The sequence below is a fragment of the Epinephelus fuscoguttatus genome, linkage group LG14 (assembly GCF_011397635.1).
Source record: "Epinephelus fuscoguttatus linkage group LG14, E.fuscoguttatus.final_Chr_v1".
NCBI lineage: Eukaryota > Metazoa > Chordata > Actinopteri > Perciformes > Serranidae > Epinephelus > Epinephelus fuscoguttatus.
This window is the reverse complement of record NC_064765.1, coordinates 16,704,075-16,722,656: the sequence shown is the minus strand read 5'-3', so window position 1 is coordinate 16,722,656 and position 18,582 is coordinate 16,704,075. Positions and strand designations below refer to the sequence as shown.

Below are 18,582 nucleotides of genomic sequence, written 5' to 3'. Positions count from 1 at the left end.
TGGCTGAAAAGTGAGTTCTGGTATGAGAGAATGGCTCCTCAAGGGAGGGTTTTCACCTGCTGTATGACTAATAATACATTAGTCCGGTGCAACTTTTATTTATATGGAATCTATATAGATAGGGGCCTCTCACATGTGTATTGAAAATGATAAAACTCCCTACATTCTTATTGCTTATTTTGGGGTACTTCCTAAGGTTTTAATAAGTAAACAGTGCCCAAAGACTAAAGATAGCATGATAAGAACATGGCTTTATCTCAGAAACTACAAGGAGCACTATGAAGCGTTTTTGTGATCACCACATATTATTATTATTATTATTATTATTATTATTATTATTATTATTATTATTGCAGATTTCAACTGGGCTTATTCAAAAAGTTATGAATTAATTTCTAATTGACTGTGTCAGTATGTCGTGTGCACCCATTTCCTAATAAAGAGTCAAACCCTTGCTTAAAAATCTAATTTAATTTTTAATTTAATTTAAAAAACCCTCACGGGGGATCTATTTGTTGCCGTTAGCGCGAGGGAATTATAAGAGTCTGACACATCAAAAGCCCTGATTGGCAGCCAGTGTGAGGGATGGTAACAATTAAAAGGAGAAAGCCATGAGTGGGACAATGGATCGCTTTATTGTGTGAGGCAAATTACAGCAAAGCACCAGCAAAGACGACCTACCACCAAAAGCAACAAGAAAAAAAAAAGCTGTCAGTAGACAGTATCATGAAAGCTTTCTGTCTTATTCATTCTTATTTTATTGTCTTATATCGTGTGCCTTGAGATTTTGTTTTGCCTGTTGGTATGCTTTGGGCACAAAATATTTGAAATCCACTGATCCAAAGATTTCAAAGTTGTACTGTTTGATATTTCCCAAAGTATGTCTTTATCAGATGCCCAAGTACCAGATTTCAACGACTTCGGAGTGAGACTGGGCTTGCATTGTAGTTTTTTTAATTGCAAGTCCCTGGGAAGCAGAAATTCACTAGTGTCTCTTTGCTGTTACTGTATTTGACATGCAAGCCACATGAAAGTTTAATCTACTCCATCAACATTTGTTCCAATTGGACTTGCAACAAAAAAAACTACAATTCAAGCCCAGTCTCACTCCGAAGTCGTCAAAATCTGGCACTTGGGCAGTGACTTGCAGCATCAGAAACTAACGTAAAAAGGTGTCCTGTAACGTCAGTGTGATATGTGGCCAGTTGCCATTATAGTTTAACAGTGCCCAGCAGTGTCAGGAGGAAATGTGGTGGGACAAGGACGAAAGTTAAGGCAGCAAAAGTCCAACAGGGTTTGGTGAGAGGGAGCGGTAGATGGGTCAAACAAACACCGACTTTCACCCGAGAGAGCAGTGTCCATGTCCCATCAGATTCTAAAACCCTGTGTGTTCGGTTTTCAAAGAGACTTTACCTAAACATTAAATTTCCTGTGAAAACGGAAGTAAAATTTGAAAAAGGACAAAGCATGTAACAGGCAGAACTTGACACAGTGTCCCAGAACGTCAACAACCAACGCACCCAGGGTACCTTGCATGTCGTATGTGAACATAGAAAATCCATGACCAAAACATCAATATGTGACAAGGTCAAAGTGAGAATGTGTTGAAACGGCTCTTCATCAGGTACAGAGGTATCAAAATCGATTGCCTACCTCTGTACGTGAGTGACGTAATAGCTAAATTATTTCAAAGTGAGTCCTTGGGGAGCAGAAATCACTGCACAGGTTTGGACTCAGCACCTGGACAATGAAGAATTGTGTCTGTTTTGCACACTGAACACCACATTTTGTAAATGCAAGCCTCATTACAGCCACTGACAACCTACATCCTCCTGCATGAGGCATTACAAAGCGATTTCCTTCTATTAGTCCGAGCTAATGAAGGGCTATTCACAAAGCAGAAGCTAGAAGCTATCGGCACAAATGTCTGTGTCAAAGCCGTCATCTCGACATCTTAACACACTGAGAATTTGTTTTGGATCCTGCACATAAAAGCCATTATTGCCGTGAAATGGAGCCTCAGCAGCTGCCTCGACCACTAATGTAGAGAAACCTTGTTATTAAATTACTGTGAATTATCAGCATGAAAGAAAAACCTGAGGAAACCTGAATTAGTGAAGATAATCGAATGATTCTGAGTATGTAACATAGAGTTACATAAGGCAAAACAGACAAAAAACTGCACAAATATTCAAACACACACACCATTTGCAACTAAATCCGTATAGTGTTGCGAGCTGTAGGTGAAAATTGAGTTATCCTCTACGCTGAGAAGCAGGATTCAATTTTTCTGATAGACTGCAAGAGAGGGCAGGATAAGTGCCACTCTCAGTCATTGGCTTCTGGGTGGGTTTTTATCACAAATGCATGGGTGCTGGAGCGGGTCAACCAAGTGGCAAGCAGCACCGAGCAGGCGGCCAATTTTAGATTCCTTTAATGTATATAAACCATTGTAGAAGCTATTCTGAGCTGCGGCCTTCACCTCCAACGCCCCCACCTCTCTCAGATGATCGCAGAGCGAGCCGTGCCTCGGAGCCCTGGGTGGAGCCTGCTGTCGACTCCGATGCAGCTCTCGTAGGTAGGAATACCAAATGGATTTGTCTGAGAGGGGGTTACTCTTTTGTTTACTAATGGGATAGGGTCACTTATGGGATATGCTCGGTAAAACGTATGCACTCACGCACGCACCCCGCCCTGATGAGTCAAGGGCATCCAGGAAGTGTCTCATTCTCTGATCCAGGAGCAATGAATCTTGTTAGTTAATGCCCGTATCATGAGTGAATCAATACCAGCAAAGTGATGTCAAAAGCTCGGGAAGGTGCAAAACTGACACTTTCAATTTATAGTACGTGCCTTTAAGGGCGGTGGCGGGCTATTTTTAGCACATGAGATGAATTAGAAAATTACGACCGAGAGGTGAAGCAGCAGAAAGAATGTAACCCTACATCATGTCGTCTGCTGTGTTTGGTGCAGCCATGTTGATGGATGCAGTCGAATATCTGCCGGTTAATTAATTGCAAATGGGCCACGTCCATAACTAGTCTTACTGCAACGTTAATTGCTTTTCATCTCATCTTGTGAGTGAGTGAAATTAAATAAATAAGTTGTATGCAGCAGGGCAGCAGCAGCTATACACTAGGGTATTTCAGAAAGCTGTATCTCATCGACTTTAGTGCAGCTGAGTGATTTTAAAAAACAAATAACATCCTTAGTAAAAGAATATAAGTCTACGTATGAGTTTTAAACCATAGATGCACAACCGAAACTGGGATGAACATAATTTCGTTTGCATTTAATTCTTCCGATGCCATGTGGCATTCATCAAAAATCCTTCTCAAACCACTGAATTTGCTTCTTATTGATTCTGGCAAATTAAATAAGGACTGAGTGGAGAGCAGTGCTTTTTATCTGATAGCATCCGATACTCTCTCCCTCCTCTCTCTCAGCCCTCACTCTCTGTTTCCAGCATGTCTGGGCAAAGCACAGGAAACGTCCACTATAGGCTCAGGTCCATCACAGAACTGGAAAAATAAACATGTGGCTGCTGCTGACCAAGATTCTCATGCATTGAAATTGTTGCATCAACCATTCAGTTTCTGTTTAGTGGGGCACAGTTGTGGTGGGACACTGTAAACATTCAGTTTGTCAACATCTCAGCATGTCAGCTGCATAATGCGTGCACAATATTCACCCACTGATGAACACAGTGCAAAGCTACTAGTAGTAGTAAACACGAGGGCAGATTTTGGGTTGTGCTTAGGTCGGCTCCTGGCCCAGTTACTCCCTGTGGTACTAGACAGGTTGTAGGCGTTCAACTCACCAGCTGAGCCTCAAATTTAAGCATCAAGCTAGGCTGAATCACAAATGCCAGGCCAAGGACTTCCAGCAAAAACTAGTTTCAAAATAAAATCCTAAGTGGGGATGTTGCCAGGAGTGGCTTAGTCTATCTAAATATAGACTTACATAAGTGTAGATTTCGGGGGAATGCAGGGGACACATCCACCTTAATATTTAGATTGAGTGCATTTACACCATCAGATGATGCAAGAAAGGCAAAAATTTAAGGCAGAAAAAATCACCAGAATGCTGCAACTAATTGTGTAATGCTCAAAATTTCCTGGGGAGCAACCCTAAGCCAATGGTTGAGCCATGGGGTCCAGATTTCTCCTTAGTCATTTGTTCAAGATCTACTCAGTCTAATACATTCAGTGTCATACTTGCGTTTGGCCATGTCATCAAGCTAATTTGCTGCCTCTGTCAAGTGGCTGTACATTAGTCACTCACTCTACAGCAGGGAACAGCACTTCAAAAAGACAGCTCTGTGATGGAAATTCACCATACTCAAAAAAAAGTGTTTTTTTTTGTTTGTTTGTTTTTTTGTTATAACAAACTTGACACATTTGTGAGTCATTTGCAGTGCATTCAGAATGGACCCACCACCCACCAGTTGGGGACCACTGCCCTAAGCCCCCAGTGAATCATATGTGTCCCCCAGTATTGAAATGAAACCTATGCCCTGGTGACTATACATCTCATACCAAAATTAGAACATTACATTTCAATAGACATTAAAGACCAAGCAAAATTCTCATTTTTTGGAACCATATGTAAAACATAGGGGTGTAACATGGACTTTTTAAGTGGTTACATAGGGTCTATCTTTTCGTGCTTCCAGCCAGTTGACCACAATACTGCCAAACCATGACTCGCAAAAGTCCACAGAGACTGGACGTGTTTCAGTGGAGTTCAGTAACAAAGAGTGTTTTCGGCCATCATAAGTAAATTTCTTTGTCATCTTGTTTTTCGATTACAGACACCGAATCCAACCATATATCATCTTAACATCTGTCTTGTTGCCTAAACACAGCACCATTTTGAACGATGTAACCAACTCACAGCAAGTGTCGGCTCAGCTTGACAAAATTTCCACACATAGTGCATTTTTTCTATCTTCGCACTCAAATTTATGTTCAGTTTGAACTCATGTCCTTGATTAAATGACATATAATTTGTATTTTTAATTTGTCAGGTATCTTAATGACTCACAATATTACCATCTTGCCCATTTTTATACATAAAATACTCATATTTTGACATGTGGACCTAGGTTACCCATCGTATCTATCCAACCATTAAATATCAATGATAGACTAACAGATGGACGGATACCTATCCTTCCTCTAATGTAGATGGAGAGATAGGTATCTACATGCATCTATCCATCAATTTTTTTTTATAGATATTTTTTGGGGCATTTTTAGCCTTTAATGGATAGGACAGACAAGTGTGAAGGGGGGAGAGACAGAGAGAGGGAGTGACATGCAGCAAAGGGCCACAGGCTGGAGTCGAACCCGAGCCGCTGCGGCAACAGCCTTGTACATGGGGCGCCTGCTCTATCCATCAATTTATCACAAATGAGAAGAGAAACACATAATATCCATATGTTTTTCCATTCATGAAGCATTGGTGGTTAGATAAGGGATGTACAGATGCTTGGATATCTATCAGACATAGATCATAAACATTATCAATATAGCAAGTAGACAAAATTGTGATGAATAAATTGTGTTAAACAGACAACTAACCCTCTGCCTGTTACATAGGCTATAACCCCACCCATGGGGTACGTTCTAACATTTCACCTCCACCAGTGCAACTGTAGGCTAGACGAAAGGAAAGTTCTAGAAAAAAACAACAGTTCATTTGTAGCAGAAATGTACATGTTAGAATAAAACAAAACAAAAAATAATAATCACAGTTTTAATAACACTGATCCAAAACTAAAATGTTAGGTTGTCTCCCCTATTACAGGCACAGTCACAATCTAGTCTATTTCCGGTGAGATTAATTATTTGGTAGGCTAATAATCCACCATGAGTGCCCAGCCATGCCTGGTGGTTGTAATAATTGGAAATTATAGCTTCATGCTGGGATTTCGACAATTTTCGACATGTCCCTAAAGCGCAATTATTTCTAAGGCAACAACTTCACATGCTTTTATTTTGGCAGCATTTCCGGTTTCGCCGTGGCTATTCCCGCCAGCTTGAAGCGGTCGCGGCTCCGCTCCCAGCAGCGTTTCCTTGCACAACTGTGCACACGGAGGATGGAGAATAAAGAAATCCACCCAACCGCCTTGTCTCGTGTTAAGGGTCATTTTGGCACATTAAAATATTACAATAAGAAAAAACACACTGGAAAAGAACAAAATTGAGTAAAAATGTTGAATAATGCAGATTTACTGTGCCTCAGGTATCTCTATGAGGTGTTGCTGAGATTTAGAGTAATATTAAATGACATATGTTAAGTTATGACACAATAACAAAGCAGTATTCACCAACCTTGTTCCGGGTCCCAGTTAACTTGTTTCCTCGGGTTTTCTATTGGAAATTTCATCTCTATTTTTGTTCTCAGTCAAAACGTGAAAGGAATTTGCTTCAATCCGATTATAAAAAATAAATAAAAATAGCCAAATCACGAGGAGCTCTCCCACGTCTTCGGTACATCATGTTTTCGTGGATGTGGGTGTAAATTGTACGGAGAAATAAGCGCATCGCAGGACCGCATTGTCTGCCTCTGCTGTCCCCCCTCCTCCTCCTTTTTCTCCTCCACCTCGCTTGGACGCGCGGTGCTCGTCTGCCAACAGAGATACTTGGGAGACCTTTTCACTGAGGACCGAACCACATCACGTCCCACACTCTGCACACGCACACCAGTGGTCCGGTCCATAAAACACAGCTGGAGCGCGTCCAGAAAAAGGCAACTTTACCCACGCGTCACGCCGGCAGCAGGAACAACGGGCAAGGATGCTCTCCTCCCTTTCACTCCCAAAGCGCACTACTCCACCTGTTTTTACTCTCACTAGCCTCCAGCTAAATTTGCCTCTAGCTTTGCATCAGATACATTTTAATTCACTCTCAAAATCCATATTAAATTGGCTACTCACTCTTTTCTTTTAGCCCCCCAAACAGGATTATCTTCCCATCGTTTGGCAACCGGCGACGGAGCACATGGCGCAGGGGAGCAAGTCAAATCAGCAGCAGACTTAAACCATTACATCACTCACATGAATGGGAAACAGTGCATAATTTATGAACAACGATAGCTTAGGATAAGTCGCCTCCGCCATCTGGTTAGCCCCCCTAAATTGTGCACCATTCAGATGGTGACGATGGGAACAATTCATGAACAGTTTGGCCAAAGTGGATTCAGGAAAAATTAAGAGAAAAAAAAAGACTTTTGTGTTGATTGTGGAGCCAAAATGTCCTGCAGGTGTTGCAAGTTTGAACTTTAAATTGAAGTTATAGCCTGGTTTAAAGATCATACTCTTTTTACTCCAACCATTTAAGCATTATATAGTTTAATACACATATTTTTACATATATAATAATAGTTTTTCTACCCTACCCTGAAGGCAGGCTTAGATTTTCATTCATTTCAATAGACTTCTGAAAGTAAGCTTGCAAACTGCTTTTATTTTTGTCCAAAAATATGTTACTGTAGCTTTAATCTTCACTCGCAAATGCATCATAATAATGATAACATTATCCTTATTTCATTAGTTGAGGAAGCTGCTTTGAAAACACAGCTTTGCAAGCTACCAATGACATCACACTGAAAGAAGTTGAACTACAGCAAAGCTACTGTGGGAAGAAATCTAGCAACTTAGTAAAAGTAGCTCAGCTTTGTAAAAGATCAAATCACTAAATATCATGCACAAATGTCTCATGACAGCATAAGATAACACTTACCTGAGTCTAGGCTCGTGCAAAAAGTGTCCATTGTTGGCAGGTCACACATAAACAAATGAGTAAAATACCCCTCTATTTATTGGTAGGTGCAGACCCACAATGCACTGCACTGTGGCATCAGTTGCCAAGCTCTATATATTTTAAGTTTAGGTTTACAAATTCTGCCTGACCAGTGCCTGGGCATGTCTTCACTACAGTCAGGATGACTTCACTACAGTGAAGTAATGATAAAATAAAAATTGAAAAATTATTCCCTCCCTTGGTAACGCTTTGTATGGATGATCCACTCACAGATAGTTTATAGAGTATTTTTATCGTCTTATCAGCTTATCAGTTGAGAATCAGTTCAACTGTTTCACTTCTTCCTGTTGGCTTTTAACAGATTGTCTATAAAGTACAGTATGTGACAATTCAAAAACACCTACATCCATCCATTTTCCTTAACCGCTTATCCTCTTGAGGGTCGCAGGGGAGCTGGAGCCTATCCCAGCTGACACTGGGCGAGAGGTGGACAGGTCACCAGACTATCACTGGGCTGACACATAGAGACAGACCTTCATGATCACATAGACAATTTTTAGAGTCATAAATTAACCTGCATGTCTTTGGACTGTGGGAGGAAGCCGGAGCACCCGGAGAAAACCACAGGGAGAACATGCAAACTCTGCACAGGAGGGCTCCCTCTTGGGATCGAACCAGGAACCCAATCTTGCTGTGAGGCAACAGTGCTAACCACCACACCACCGTGCCACCCTAAACACCTATATATTCCAAGATTAATTTAGTTGAAGTATTCACTCAACCTGTGCTGCATAGGTTGAGTGAATAGGTGAAGTTCAGTTTTTCTGAGAGTATGAAGTGGACTGTCACTTTTAGAAAAGCAAAACAGCTGAATTGTTGAATCGAACTAGAGAAATAGAAATAGAATTTTTACTAGAGCTCTAGTAGGTGGACAACTAAACTAACTGCCTTAGATTCATTCATTCATTTTCTGTAACCACTTATCCTGTTGGAGGTCGTGGGTGGGCTGGAGCCTATCCCAGCTGACACTGGGCGAGAGGCAGGGTACACCCTGGACAGGTCACCAGACTATCACAGGGCTGACACATAGAGACAGACAACCATTCACACTCACATTCACACCTACGGGTAATTTAGAGTCACCAATTAACCTGCATGTCTTTGGACTGTGGGAGGAAGCTGGAGTACCCTCAGAAAACCCACGCTGACACGAGGAACCTGCACAGAAGGGCTCCCCCACCCTGGGTTTGAACTGGGAACCTTCTTACTGTGAGGCAACAATGCTAACCACTGCACCACCGTGCAACTGATTAAATGAGTAAAATCAATAGTAGAAACTAACAAAGAACAAAGAAGAAAATATGAATTTAAGGGAGTTTTAACTGACAGATACGGACTGGTCGAGCCATGGAAGAAAGAAAACTGCGTAGAAAGTAAAAATATTTAAGAAATGCAACGCAAGAGTTAGCAGTGATGTAATGTAATTTAAAGACACTCAGTGCACAGAAGCATTACATAGGAAAATGTTGAGCAAAACTAAACTTGCATTGGCCTCTTTCACAGCAGACACAACCTTTCGTCCCTTTCTGTGGTGGCCGACTGGGAGTAGCCTACTTCTGTACATTAGCCTAAGAGAAACTGGCTTTGAGAGCTAAAGGCATGTCCAAATATGACATTAAAGTTGAACTCAAAAGAGCTTTATTCCAGATTTCAGGTTCTTTGTAAGAACAAAATCAAACAGAAGGCAGCAGTAATGATGTCAACAAGCTGTGAGCGTCCAATCAGCAACACCTGGCTCTCTCTTGGCCAGGCATCATCAGTCTGCAGACCTGTGGAGGGTGGAAATACACATTACGGTAAGAAAAAGGGAATTGGCTTCGAGACACTTTAAACACAGGTGTAACCAATTGCTGTAATTGCTGCAATGGAGCCATCATTGATGTTATTAGTTCCACCTGTGCTTTCTCTGCTATGACAAGCTGTGAAAAACTATTCGAATCGGATTCATTTGGGAATGACAAAGACAGCAAGATTCAGGGTGGCAGCATTTTATTCACACAGCAAAATTACATTCACATCAATTTGACACAGGCTACATGGTCAAAGCCAAATAAAGATTTATTTCAGCTCATCTTAATTGAAAATATAGACCTGTTTGACTCCTGTAAACAGAAGGATAAGCACACTGGGGTTTAAAACACTTAATTTAACATTCATTTCTACATTTTAAACTGGCAATAAAACCAAACTGTTACTGGGGGGAAAAAAATGAAGCATGAATTGATTTGTGGTAAAGGGCTAACACTGCTGTTAGCTGTGCTGCAAAGTGTGTTTCACACTACTGTATGTGATTCACAATCCTTTGTTGGTATATGACATGAGGACTTAAAAGGTCCATCAAACAATACAAGGAACATGGCAGAATTAACAATATGCTGCTTACAAAATGTTCCCACGACTGACGTACTCGGTAAAATCATAATTTATATTTGTTATACTGTGTTTTCCCACATTGGTCAGATTTTTCCACACTACGTCGTTTCTGTAAATGAGGGAACTTTGCTGCTGGTTGTATATGTGCAAACTTTCCTGAAAATGGCAAACCAGCAATAAACAAGATAGATATATCAACTAGTAGATATTAAGGAGCCTTCACGGAGCATGGGTGGCACAGAAGAGCTTTTAATAATAGATATATTTCACAGTTTCAGGGCCTTTGCGATGTGTTTTTAAAGGGTACTGAATTTCTAGCCATTGTCTCACCTCCTCCTCTGGTGTAAATTAAAATAACTGCACTATTAGGACAATTGTATAAAATTCAGTGCACAGCTACTGCTCTGTAACCCTGTTTTTAATTGGCAGACACAGGGGCTCCAGTACATGTCACTGTTTTTTATCACCAGTGAGCACAATATCAGCTGACTTTTGCAGTTTATGGGCATCACACTGGCTCCACCTGCTTCATCCTGTTTGTCTCATTTTCTGTGGCTCCAAAAACATCATGTCCACAACCATAAATATCACAGTGTTGACACACAAATATTCATTTTGTCTATTTTTCTGTCTGCTGTCTGTATGTGCTGTAAGCTGAATTAACTCCTTTGTCAGTGGGGTTTATATAAAAACTCCATGAAGACTCAAATTTCATGATAAATAATATAAATAAATATTAATGTATTTGATTTAATTCAATCCTGACTTCTTATCTTGTTATTTCAGCTCCCTTTCCCCCACCAGATGACAGGTGTTGGAGTTTAGTTGGTGGTTTGGGGCGTGGCTTTCCTTACGCATGAGCGTGATGACGTAGGTGATCATAGCAACCAGCATGGCGACGGGGAAGCTTTGCTCCGCCGCTCATCTGCTTATAAGCTAGTAGTAGACTGTTAGCTTTCCGTTACGTAATTGTTTGACAGCGTTAAAATGTTTGTAGTCAAGTACACTGTAGTTTGTGGATGTATCCGAGCCCTACCGCCACTGTCCCGGGATATTTCTGAGGAAAATGGGATACGCTGAGTGCAACATTAGCATGGACTCGAGAACAGGTATGGAAACACTGTTAGCATTAGCTAGCTGTTTGGCTAGTTAATCAGCAGCATGAAGCAAATTCAAATTGCGCTTAGGCAGCTATCTGAAGATAAACTTATGCTGACTGTGTGTCTCCTCATCCTCCTTCAAGTTCATTTAGACAATGGCCGTCATTATACTCACATTACTTGTTCTAGAGACGTGAAATTCATAACTAAAACAGTAACGTTAGCTTGTAACACGATGCTACAGCAAAGGTTAGGCTACTTTATTTGGGTACATTAAAATAAAGACGATTTTTTTCCCCATGTTGTGCGTTTACTATTTTCACAACTTTGTTTTTACACTATTGAATGACCATGTATTACTGTAAACACGACATATCACAGTAAGATGAGCCAATAATATACTTTTTACTGATTAAAAACATATTTTTTATATTTATTTAGTTATTGTTTGCATTACATAACGTCACTTGTCCACACATATCTGCTCTGAACTAACCTTGACTAATTATTACATAGTACTACTAGTACTACCACTACCACTACTACTACTACTACTGCTACTACTAATAATAATAATGATAATGATAATGATAATAATACAGTAAAGCTTTAACAGAGGTGCAGAAACACTCGACACAAAGTAATTACCCTGATTGTTTTATATTATCTACCAATGTAATGATACTCACATAATTATTTAAACAATATTCAAAGAACTTGATGATAATGGCTGGTGTTGCAGTGTTGTTTTATAGTCAAATATGTCACTGCTGCCTCTTGTGCTTTTAAAAATTGTATGTCCTTTTATAATGCATCAATATTGCCGCAAGTTTTAGCACTGAATCACACGTGATGATCATAACATTCTTGTGACTAAAAAAATATGTTAAAATCATTTCTTGTTGATGTATTCAAAGACGTCTTAAACTGTATGCACTATTTTTGTTTTTTTGCTTTGTTGTATTTTAGGTAGCCTTGTGTAACATCTTGGCAAAGGGACTCCAGATGAAGAATAGCCTTTTGGCTAATTCTGGCATTTTTACACCAAGTGTATTCATTAAGTTGTACTGTCCCTTCTTATATAAACTAAACTAAACTTAATATTTTTGATTGCATTGTCAATAAATGGTGTAAATAATGACACAAAGTCTGTCGTGAATCGTAAAATAGCTAACATTTCTGACCAATATTCAGGAACCCAATACATAATCAATTAGGTAAAAATGTTAAAGAGATAATGCACCCAAAAATGAAAATTCAGCCATTATCTACTCACCCATATGCCGACGGAGGCCCTGGTGAAGTTTTAGAGTCCTCTCATCCCTTGCGGAGATTGGCGAAGGGAGCGGCTAGCACACCTAATGGCAGACGGCGCCCCAGACTAACGTCCAAGAACACAAAATTGAAACCACAAAATGTCTCCAACATGCTCATCCGTAGTGATCCAAGTGTGCTGAAGCCCAGACATAAAAAGTTGTTTCGAAAAATGTCATATGAACTCTGTTTTTAGCCTCACTGTAGCCTGTAGCTCTGACTGCTTCTCTGTGCTCCGTGCTCACGTGTGCGCACTTGCGTGAGACCAGCGAAAGCATGAGCTTTGCTCACCCATGTTTACATCACGTGACACGTGCACCGCAGGGAGAGACAACAGTAACCACAATAGCTAAAAGATAATTTGCACTATGGTCTTTTAGCAGAGGACAGCCCAACATGTCTGAAGACTTTGAAACTGAGGAGGAACAGCATTTCTTTGTTGAGCTGTATTTGTTTGAGCCCGAGTATACGGACGCGGAACTCAGGCTACTGGACAAAGCAGCGGCTGCAGCTCATGAGCCTCAGCCAGCCGCAGAATACCGGAGTCGAGCACTGGAAACCTGGTGGTGTAGTTGTTTCAAATGCAAAGCAATGCCAATGGATGAGGAAAGTCGTTGCTGCTCAGACTGGGAATTGGCGATGCCTGCTCTTGAGAATCCGGACATCAGTACTGACGAGACTGCTGCTCTTCAGAGACCGTGCATCACCGATCACCCTGAGCGCGCGCACACGTGAGCGTGGAGCACAGAGAAGCAGTCAGAGCTACAGGCTACAGTGAGGCTAAAAACAGAGTTCAAATGACATTTTCTGAAACAACTTTTAATGTCGGGACTTCAGGATACTTGGATCACTATGGATGAGCATGTTGGAGACATTTTGTGGTTTCAATTTTGTGTTCTTGGATGTTAGTCTGGGGCGCTGTCAGCCATTAGGTGTGCTAGCCCCCCCCCCATCGCTGCAAGGGACTTAGCATATGGGTGAGTAGATAATGGCTGAATTTTCATTTTTGGGTGCACTATCCCTTTAAATCACTTTTGAGAAGCTGTATATACCAAATGCTTGCTTGGTGAGTGACTTTAAGATAAAAGCATTCATAAAAACTATCATTGATAATTTGTCTGTCTGTAAACCTATTATTTGACCAAGGGAGTCAACATGGCTATAACCATAACCATTTATTTTATGTATTTTAGGAAGTGTATCATCTGGACTGGGGTGCAGCCCTGGTGTGAGAGGACAGACTTTAAAAAGTAGCCGTAAGTATTAATATGCGCTAGTATCATAATGGTAAACAAGTCATTTATGAGTTTAATCTAACAGTGCACTGTATGTTGTTCTCTGTGTTGTGTTTTCAGCTTTCTGCCCTCGCTCCTCTAGCAAGTTGACACAGTCCATTGTCAAAGACCACATGGTGTCTCATTACAAAAAGGTTTACTCAGCTAAAGGTGAGCTACGTGATCCTTACATTGATATTCAGCAGACATGACTAATTCAGCTCCTGCATATTCATGTTGAAGTGGTTAAGACATCTATCTTTGTTGCATAATAATTACATGAATGACCTATGGTGGCCTTACTTTTTTGCCTTGTTCTGCAGCTGCCATTGATGCCTCAGTACCCAAAAGCTTGATACTTAGTGTAAAATGTAAGTACCAAAGTGTCAAATATTAAATTAATAATTAACTATAGACACTTTCTTGCCATTGAAATGAAGATGTATCTTATATTTCTGAGTATTGGTCATATATTTCTCATGTAAGCACACCCACAATGGTTTTTAATAGCATTATAATTGGTTTAAATGCCATCCAAATGTAACCACTAACAGCCAGGTATTGCTGTGGCAGTATTTGTTATCAGAATTAAAGGTTGAGTGTGGGATTTAGTGGCAACTGGCGGAGACGTTGCACAACTGAAATTTCTCTTGAGTGCCAGGTGTGTAGGAGAACCTTGGTGGTCAGTGAGACACTGCAAATAGCCAGTGTTTAGTTTGTCTGCTCTGGGCTACTGTAGAATAACATGGTGGACTCTGTGTATGAGGATCCACATCATATGTAGCTATGCTAAGCTAAAAAAAAAAAAATTCTTATTTTCAGATGATTATAAACCAATGAAAACATAGTTATGAATAGTATGTACCATATCTGCCAGCACATGCTCCTAAATCTTGCACACTGGACCTTTTAAAGACCAAAGTTGTCTCTTTGAACTCACCACTTTCCGTCAGCATTCAGTAGCTCAGGAAGACATGCATCATAGAGCAGGCAGAGGCCAATTGCTGCACTGACAGTCACCTCATTAAGCAATAATACAATCTACCCACTCATCACATTTGAGCACAGGATGCAACTCATCCTTATCTTTAATGGTAAAAGTCATGCTCTTGGCTTATGACTGTGCTATCTCAATTGCTCCATCGACCCTCCCATACCTTGCAATTAAGTGCTGTTAGTCCTTTAGTCTACTATAGACTATTTCCTGTGTCTCCTCATGTGTTCTTTAAATTGACTGTTTACAGATAATGACCAGCTCAGACAGGAGCGGTTGAGGAAAGGGGGTCGTCCTCAGTCAGCCCACTCTCTGTCGCAGAGAAATAGCAGAGCCTCCAGCTCTTCAGCCCAGGTAGGAAATGTCACTGATGTGTTTCTCACTACTTCGTGTGATGTTAATGTATCTTACGCAGAAAGAATGCCAATGATTACAAGCACTCAAATGATTTAAATTCAAAGCCTACATTACGTCAATACATGTTTGCTTTTCAGAGTAGATTATCCGTGCAGTACGATGACAGCCCTTACCTCTGCTCAAGGAGTTCCACGGCCTCCAGCCCAAGGTTCAGCTCCTCCTTTCACGCCAAGGACATAGTTTATCCACCAGGTAAAGTTGGCTCTCAGAACCATTCTCAACACATTCGCCCAGCATCAGAAACAAAGTACTGCAGGCCAGACGCAACTTCCCACAGAAAGCAGTCGGCGTGGTCACTGGGAGCTTCAGGAGATCAGAGCTGCTATAAGACTTTCCAGGACCCTGTTCAGAAGACGTACAGTGGAGATTTGCTCCAGAAACATTCACAGCGCTTCACCCAAGACAAACCTTTCACCCCTAAGACCTTGAAATCAGAAAAGAGTTCATACCTGTCACAGTATCGCTACTACAGAGCACCACCACGGAGGAAACCTACTCAGGATTGCAGCAACTCTAGATTGTCGCGGCAGGAGACATATCATGGAAGGTACTAACCAAACATCTCACTGAATCTCAAAGGAAAGCAATAGATTTGTGTCTTTAAAACAGCTTTCTTAACACGTGGAACATGTGTTGTAACGTGTTAGAAATAACTTGAATTCTGTCTTTTTAATGCAGCACAAAAACCAAGGAATACTCGCAGGAATTATACGAGCCATCTCAGGTAATTTGGGGGATGTAAGCTGATTTTTCAGGTATAATAAAGACTATAAAGATAATGGGTTATGATTATTTTCTGCTCAATGTCAGATAGCCTTGTGTGGTTTATCGTCCCTTTAAACCATAGAGAGCTGAAGTGTTTACAGCCACATTAGATACTTGATCATCACGTAGCCTTGACATCATTGAATACGCCTTGTTATTTTTACCATCCTTTTTTGTTTTACAGGGATTTAATACAGAGCATGAGTGGTCTGAAGACGAGCTCAACAGCACATATTTCTCAGCATCTAGACAACAGAGTCGCGCGAACAAGAGCAGAGACCGTGATTTCTTTGACTCCTCATCCAGGTAAAATCAGGAAGTGGAATTATAATATTGCATTTAAGCGCCATCTTATACCTTTTGTAGTTCCTGTATATAGATCTAATATAAGTCTCATTTTTAGGGTCTCACCAGAAGGCGGGAAATCTCCCTTTATGAAGAGTATATCTGCAGAGTAAGTTCTCTTTGATCATGTCTAATGCTTATACAGCTAAAAGATTATTGACATATGTGTAAGAGTTTAATGGTGTGATGCTTCAGTAAATTTTAAGACCCAGCTAAAGTACTTTTAAGTAAATTTGTGAAGGGAATAATTCTCATCTGTTGTTCAACAGGGAAGAAGAATTAATGTACCTCGAATTCATTTCTGCTGTAACGGAGGATATCTTATCCAGAGGGCACATCTCTGACAGGTGTCTCATTTATTTCTGTGAACTACAAGATTACATTTGCAGCCTGGATGACACTTTTTTAATAGCTATAGCATGCAATTGAGTATGTTGTTTAAAAGGTGTCAATTACTGTTGGTTATCACCTTCTGAGTCATTGTGTCTGTGTCTTCTGTAAGGTTCCTCGACCGTGTGATAAAACGCCATATCGACATGAATCGGCATCAGCTTGATGTCGTGAGTATATAACTTAATTCAGAATACTAAATATGTTAAGCAAATATTAATATCTGAAAATAATGAAAGGGTTGTCACAAAGACTCCTCTGTTTCCTCTCATGCATATGTTTGTTTTTAGGGTAAAATGCGCCACCTCCTGGAAGTGCTGCGTAAAGACTTTGACGAGCCACCCAACACATCCACCTCCACCTCAGATCTTGAAAAAAAGGAGAATGATCTGTTTGATTCGTTCCTGCCACATCTGGAATCAGAAGGGAATCAAGTGAAGACCAAAGAAGACAATGACGCATTCCCTTATGCGTCACTAATTAAATACTGTGATTCGCCAGATTACACTGATCCCCTAATGGTCTCTACACCCTTGTGCTCTCCTGAAATGACTGCTGCCTCACCAACTAAGACAAATGAAAAGGATGGAGAAGATGTGAGTCAGGAAAAGGGCATAGGCTCTCCTTGGCTTTCTGATGATCATCTAAATCAAACAGGCGCACCTGAGTCAAAAGAAGTCAGCAATGAAAGCCAGGAATACACCACTATCGCCAGTGACAAAGACCAAGATGAAGACAGCTATGATGGACAATCTAAAGAGCTCGAGGATCTGGGTAGAAATCTGTCAGAGTCGCTTCACGTGTCGAGCAATACCCACAACAACAACGTGGAAACTGCCACTGAGCAACACACAAATACAGCTGCGTCTGTCAGTGATGATGAGTTTTGAGTTTTCTGAGTTTTGCTGTATTCAGGGATTATATGTCCTTTAATGTTTTTGTTACCAAGTGAGTGTTTTTCCAGAGAGAAATATAATATCTGAAATATCTGAAAGTATAGTTTTGTAAATTTGATTTAACACTGGTTGTATTTATGTTTTTACAAGCCTCACCATGATGGTGTTGTTGTTATATTATGCTTTTTTAATAACCATTTTACAAAAGCACAATGACATGTTCACATATTATGGCATACAAGGTTTTGTGAGTGCATCATAGACATGAATGCCTCATTTAGGATATTGTAAAGAGGGTACATGCTGGCTTTTGTGGCCAATTGACATTTTCCAAACTATTACTTAATGGTAACTACAGTAGCAGGATTTGAAAAATTGCAAAGGATTGTCCATAGCACTTAATTGATGTCAGATGTGTGAAATTAGTTAGAGTGGATTGAAAAGTGTGCCCAGTCAGTCTGAAGCTTGGTGTAGCTGCAGTTTACATTTTCAGATTTGTAGAAAAACACTTGTTGAAATGGAGTGTGTTTGACTTTATATGCCTCTGAGATGTAGCAACTAGAAGTTGACTGTCACCAGAAAGTGTCTTTACAGCTGCAATAAATTTTCTATTCTTCTGATTCTTGCATGTTGGCATCTGATTATTTACTGTGCAAACTGGCAATCATTCAGCCTGCAATCAGCAGCAAAGCAAGTGCGGCTATTATTACCACATTTGCGGACTGTGAGTTGAGCCAGTTTGCAAAGTATTACAGAGGACAGCTATTTTATCATTGCACAATATTCTGTGTTTGCCGTTACAGCTGTCAGTCGATGTAAAAGGTAAACAGACAGGTCAGCGGCCAGCAGCAGCTCCGGACAGCTGGCCCATTTCTGGCATTTTCA

The 18,582-nt window shown here is 40.5% G+C and overlaps 2 protein-coding genes across 3 annotated transcripts in view; one reads left to right on the top strand and one right to left on the bottom strand.

The window, feature by feature from the left end:
- kcnk10b (potassium channel, subfamily K, member 10b) overlaps nucleotides 1-7,015 on the bottom strand; it is a 30,831-nt gene extending 23,816 nt beyond the window's left edge. Inside the window, exon 1 of one of the 2 annotated variants that reach the window (XM_049596467.1) lies at nucleotides 6,944-7,015. In XM_049596467.1, the coding sequence (XP_049452424.1) occupies nucleotide 6,944 (1 nt within the window). In that variant the 5' untranslated portion in view covers nucleotides 6,945-7,015. Of the gene's footprint in view, nucleotides 1-6,338; nucleotides 6,726-6,943 lie in introns of those variants that run through there. The other variant, XM_049596466.1, reaches the window with a different exon arrangement.
- A 4,040-nt stretch (nucleotides 7,016-11,055) lies between these two features.
- spata7 (spermatogenesis associated 7) lies at nucleotides 11,056-18,289 on the top strand. Its single transcript, XM_049596465.1, has 12 exons — nucleotides 11,056-11,311; nucleotides 13,810-13,872; nucleotides 13,972-14,061; nucleotides 14,214-14,261; nucleotides 15,135-15,238; nucleotides 15,379-15,848; nucleotides 15,980-16,025; nucleotides 16,251-16,372; nucleotides 16,470-16,520; nucleotides 16,681-16,758; nucleotides 16,914-16,971; nucleotides 17,092-18,289. The coding sequence occupies exons 1-12, from the start codon at nucleotides 11,269-11,271 to the stop codon at nucleotides 17,689-17,691; spliced, it is 1,773 nt and encodes a 590-aa protein (XP_049452422.1). The 5' UTR covers nucleotides 11,056-11,268; the 3' UTR covers nucleotides 17,692-18,289.
- Nucleotides 18,290-18,582: the final 293 nt, after the last annotated feature.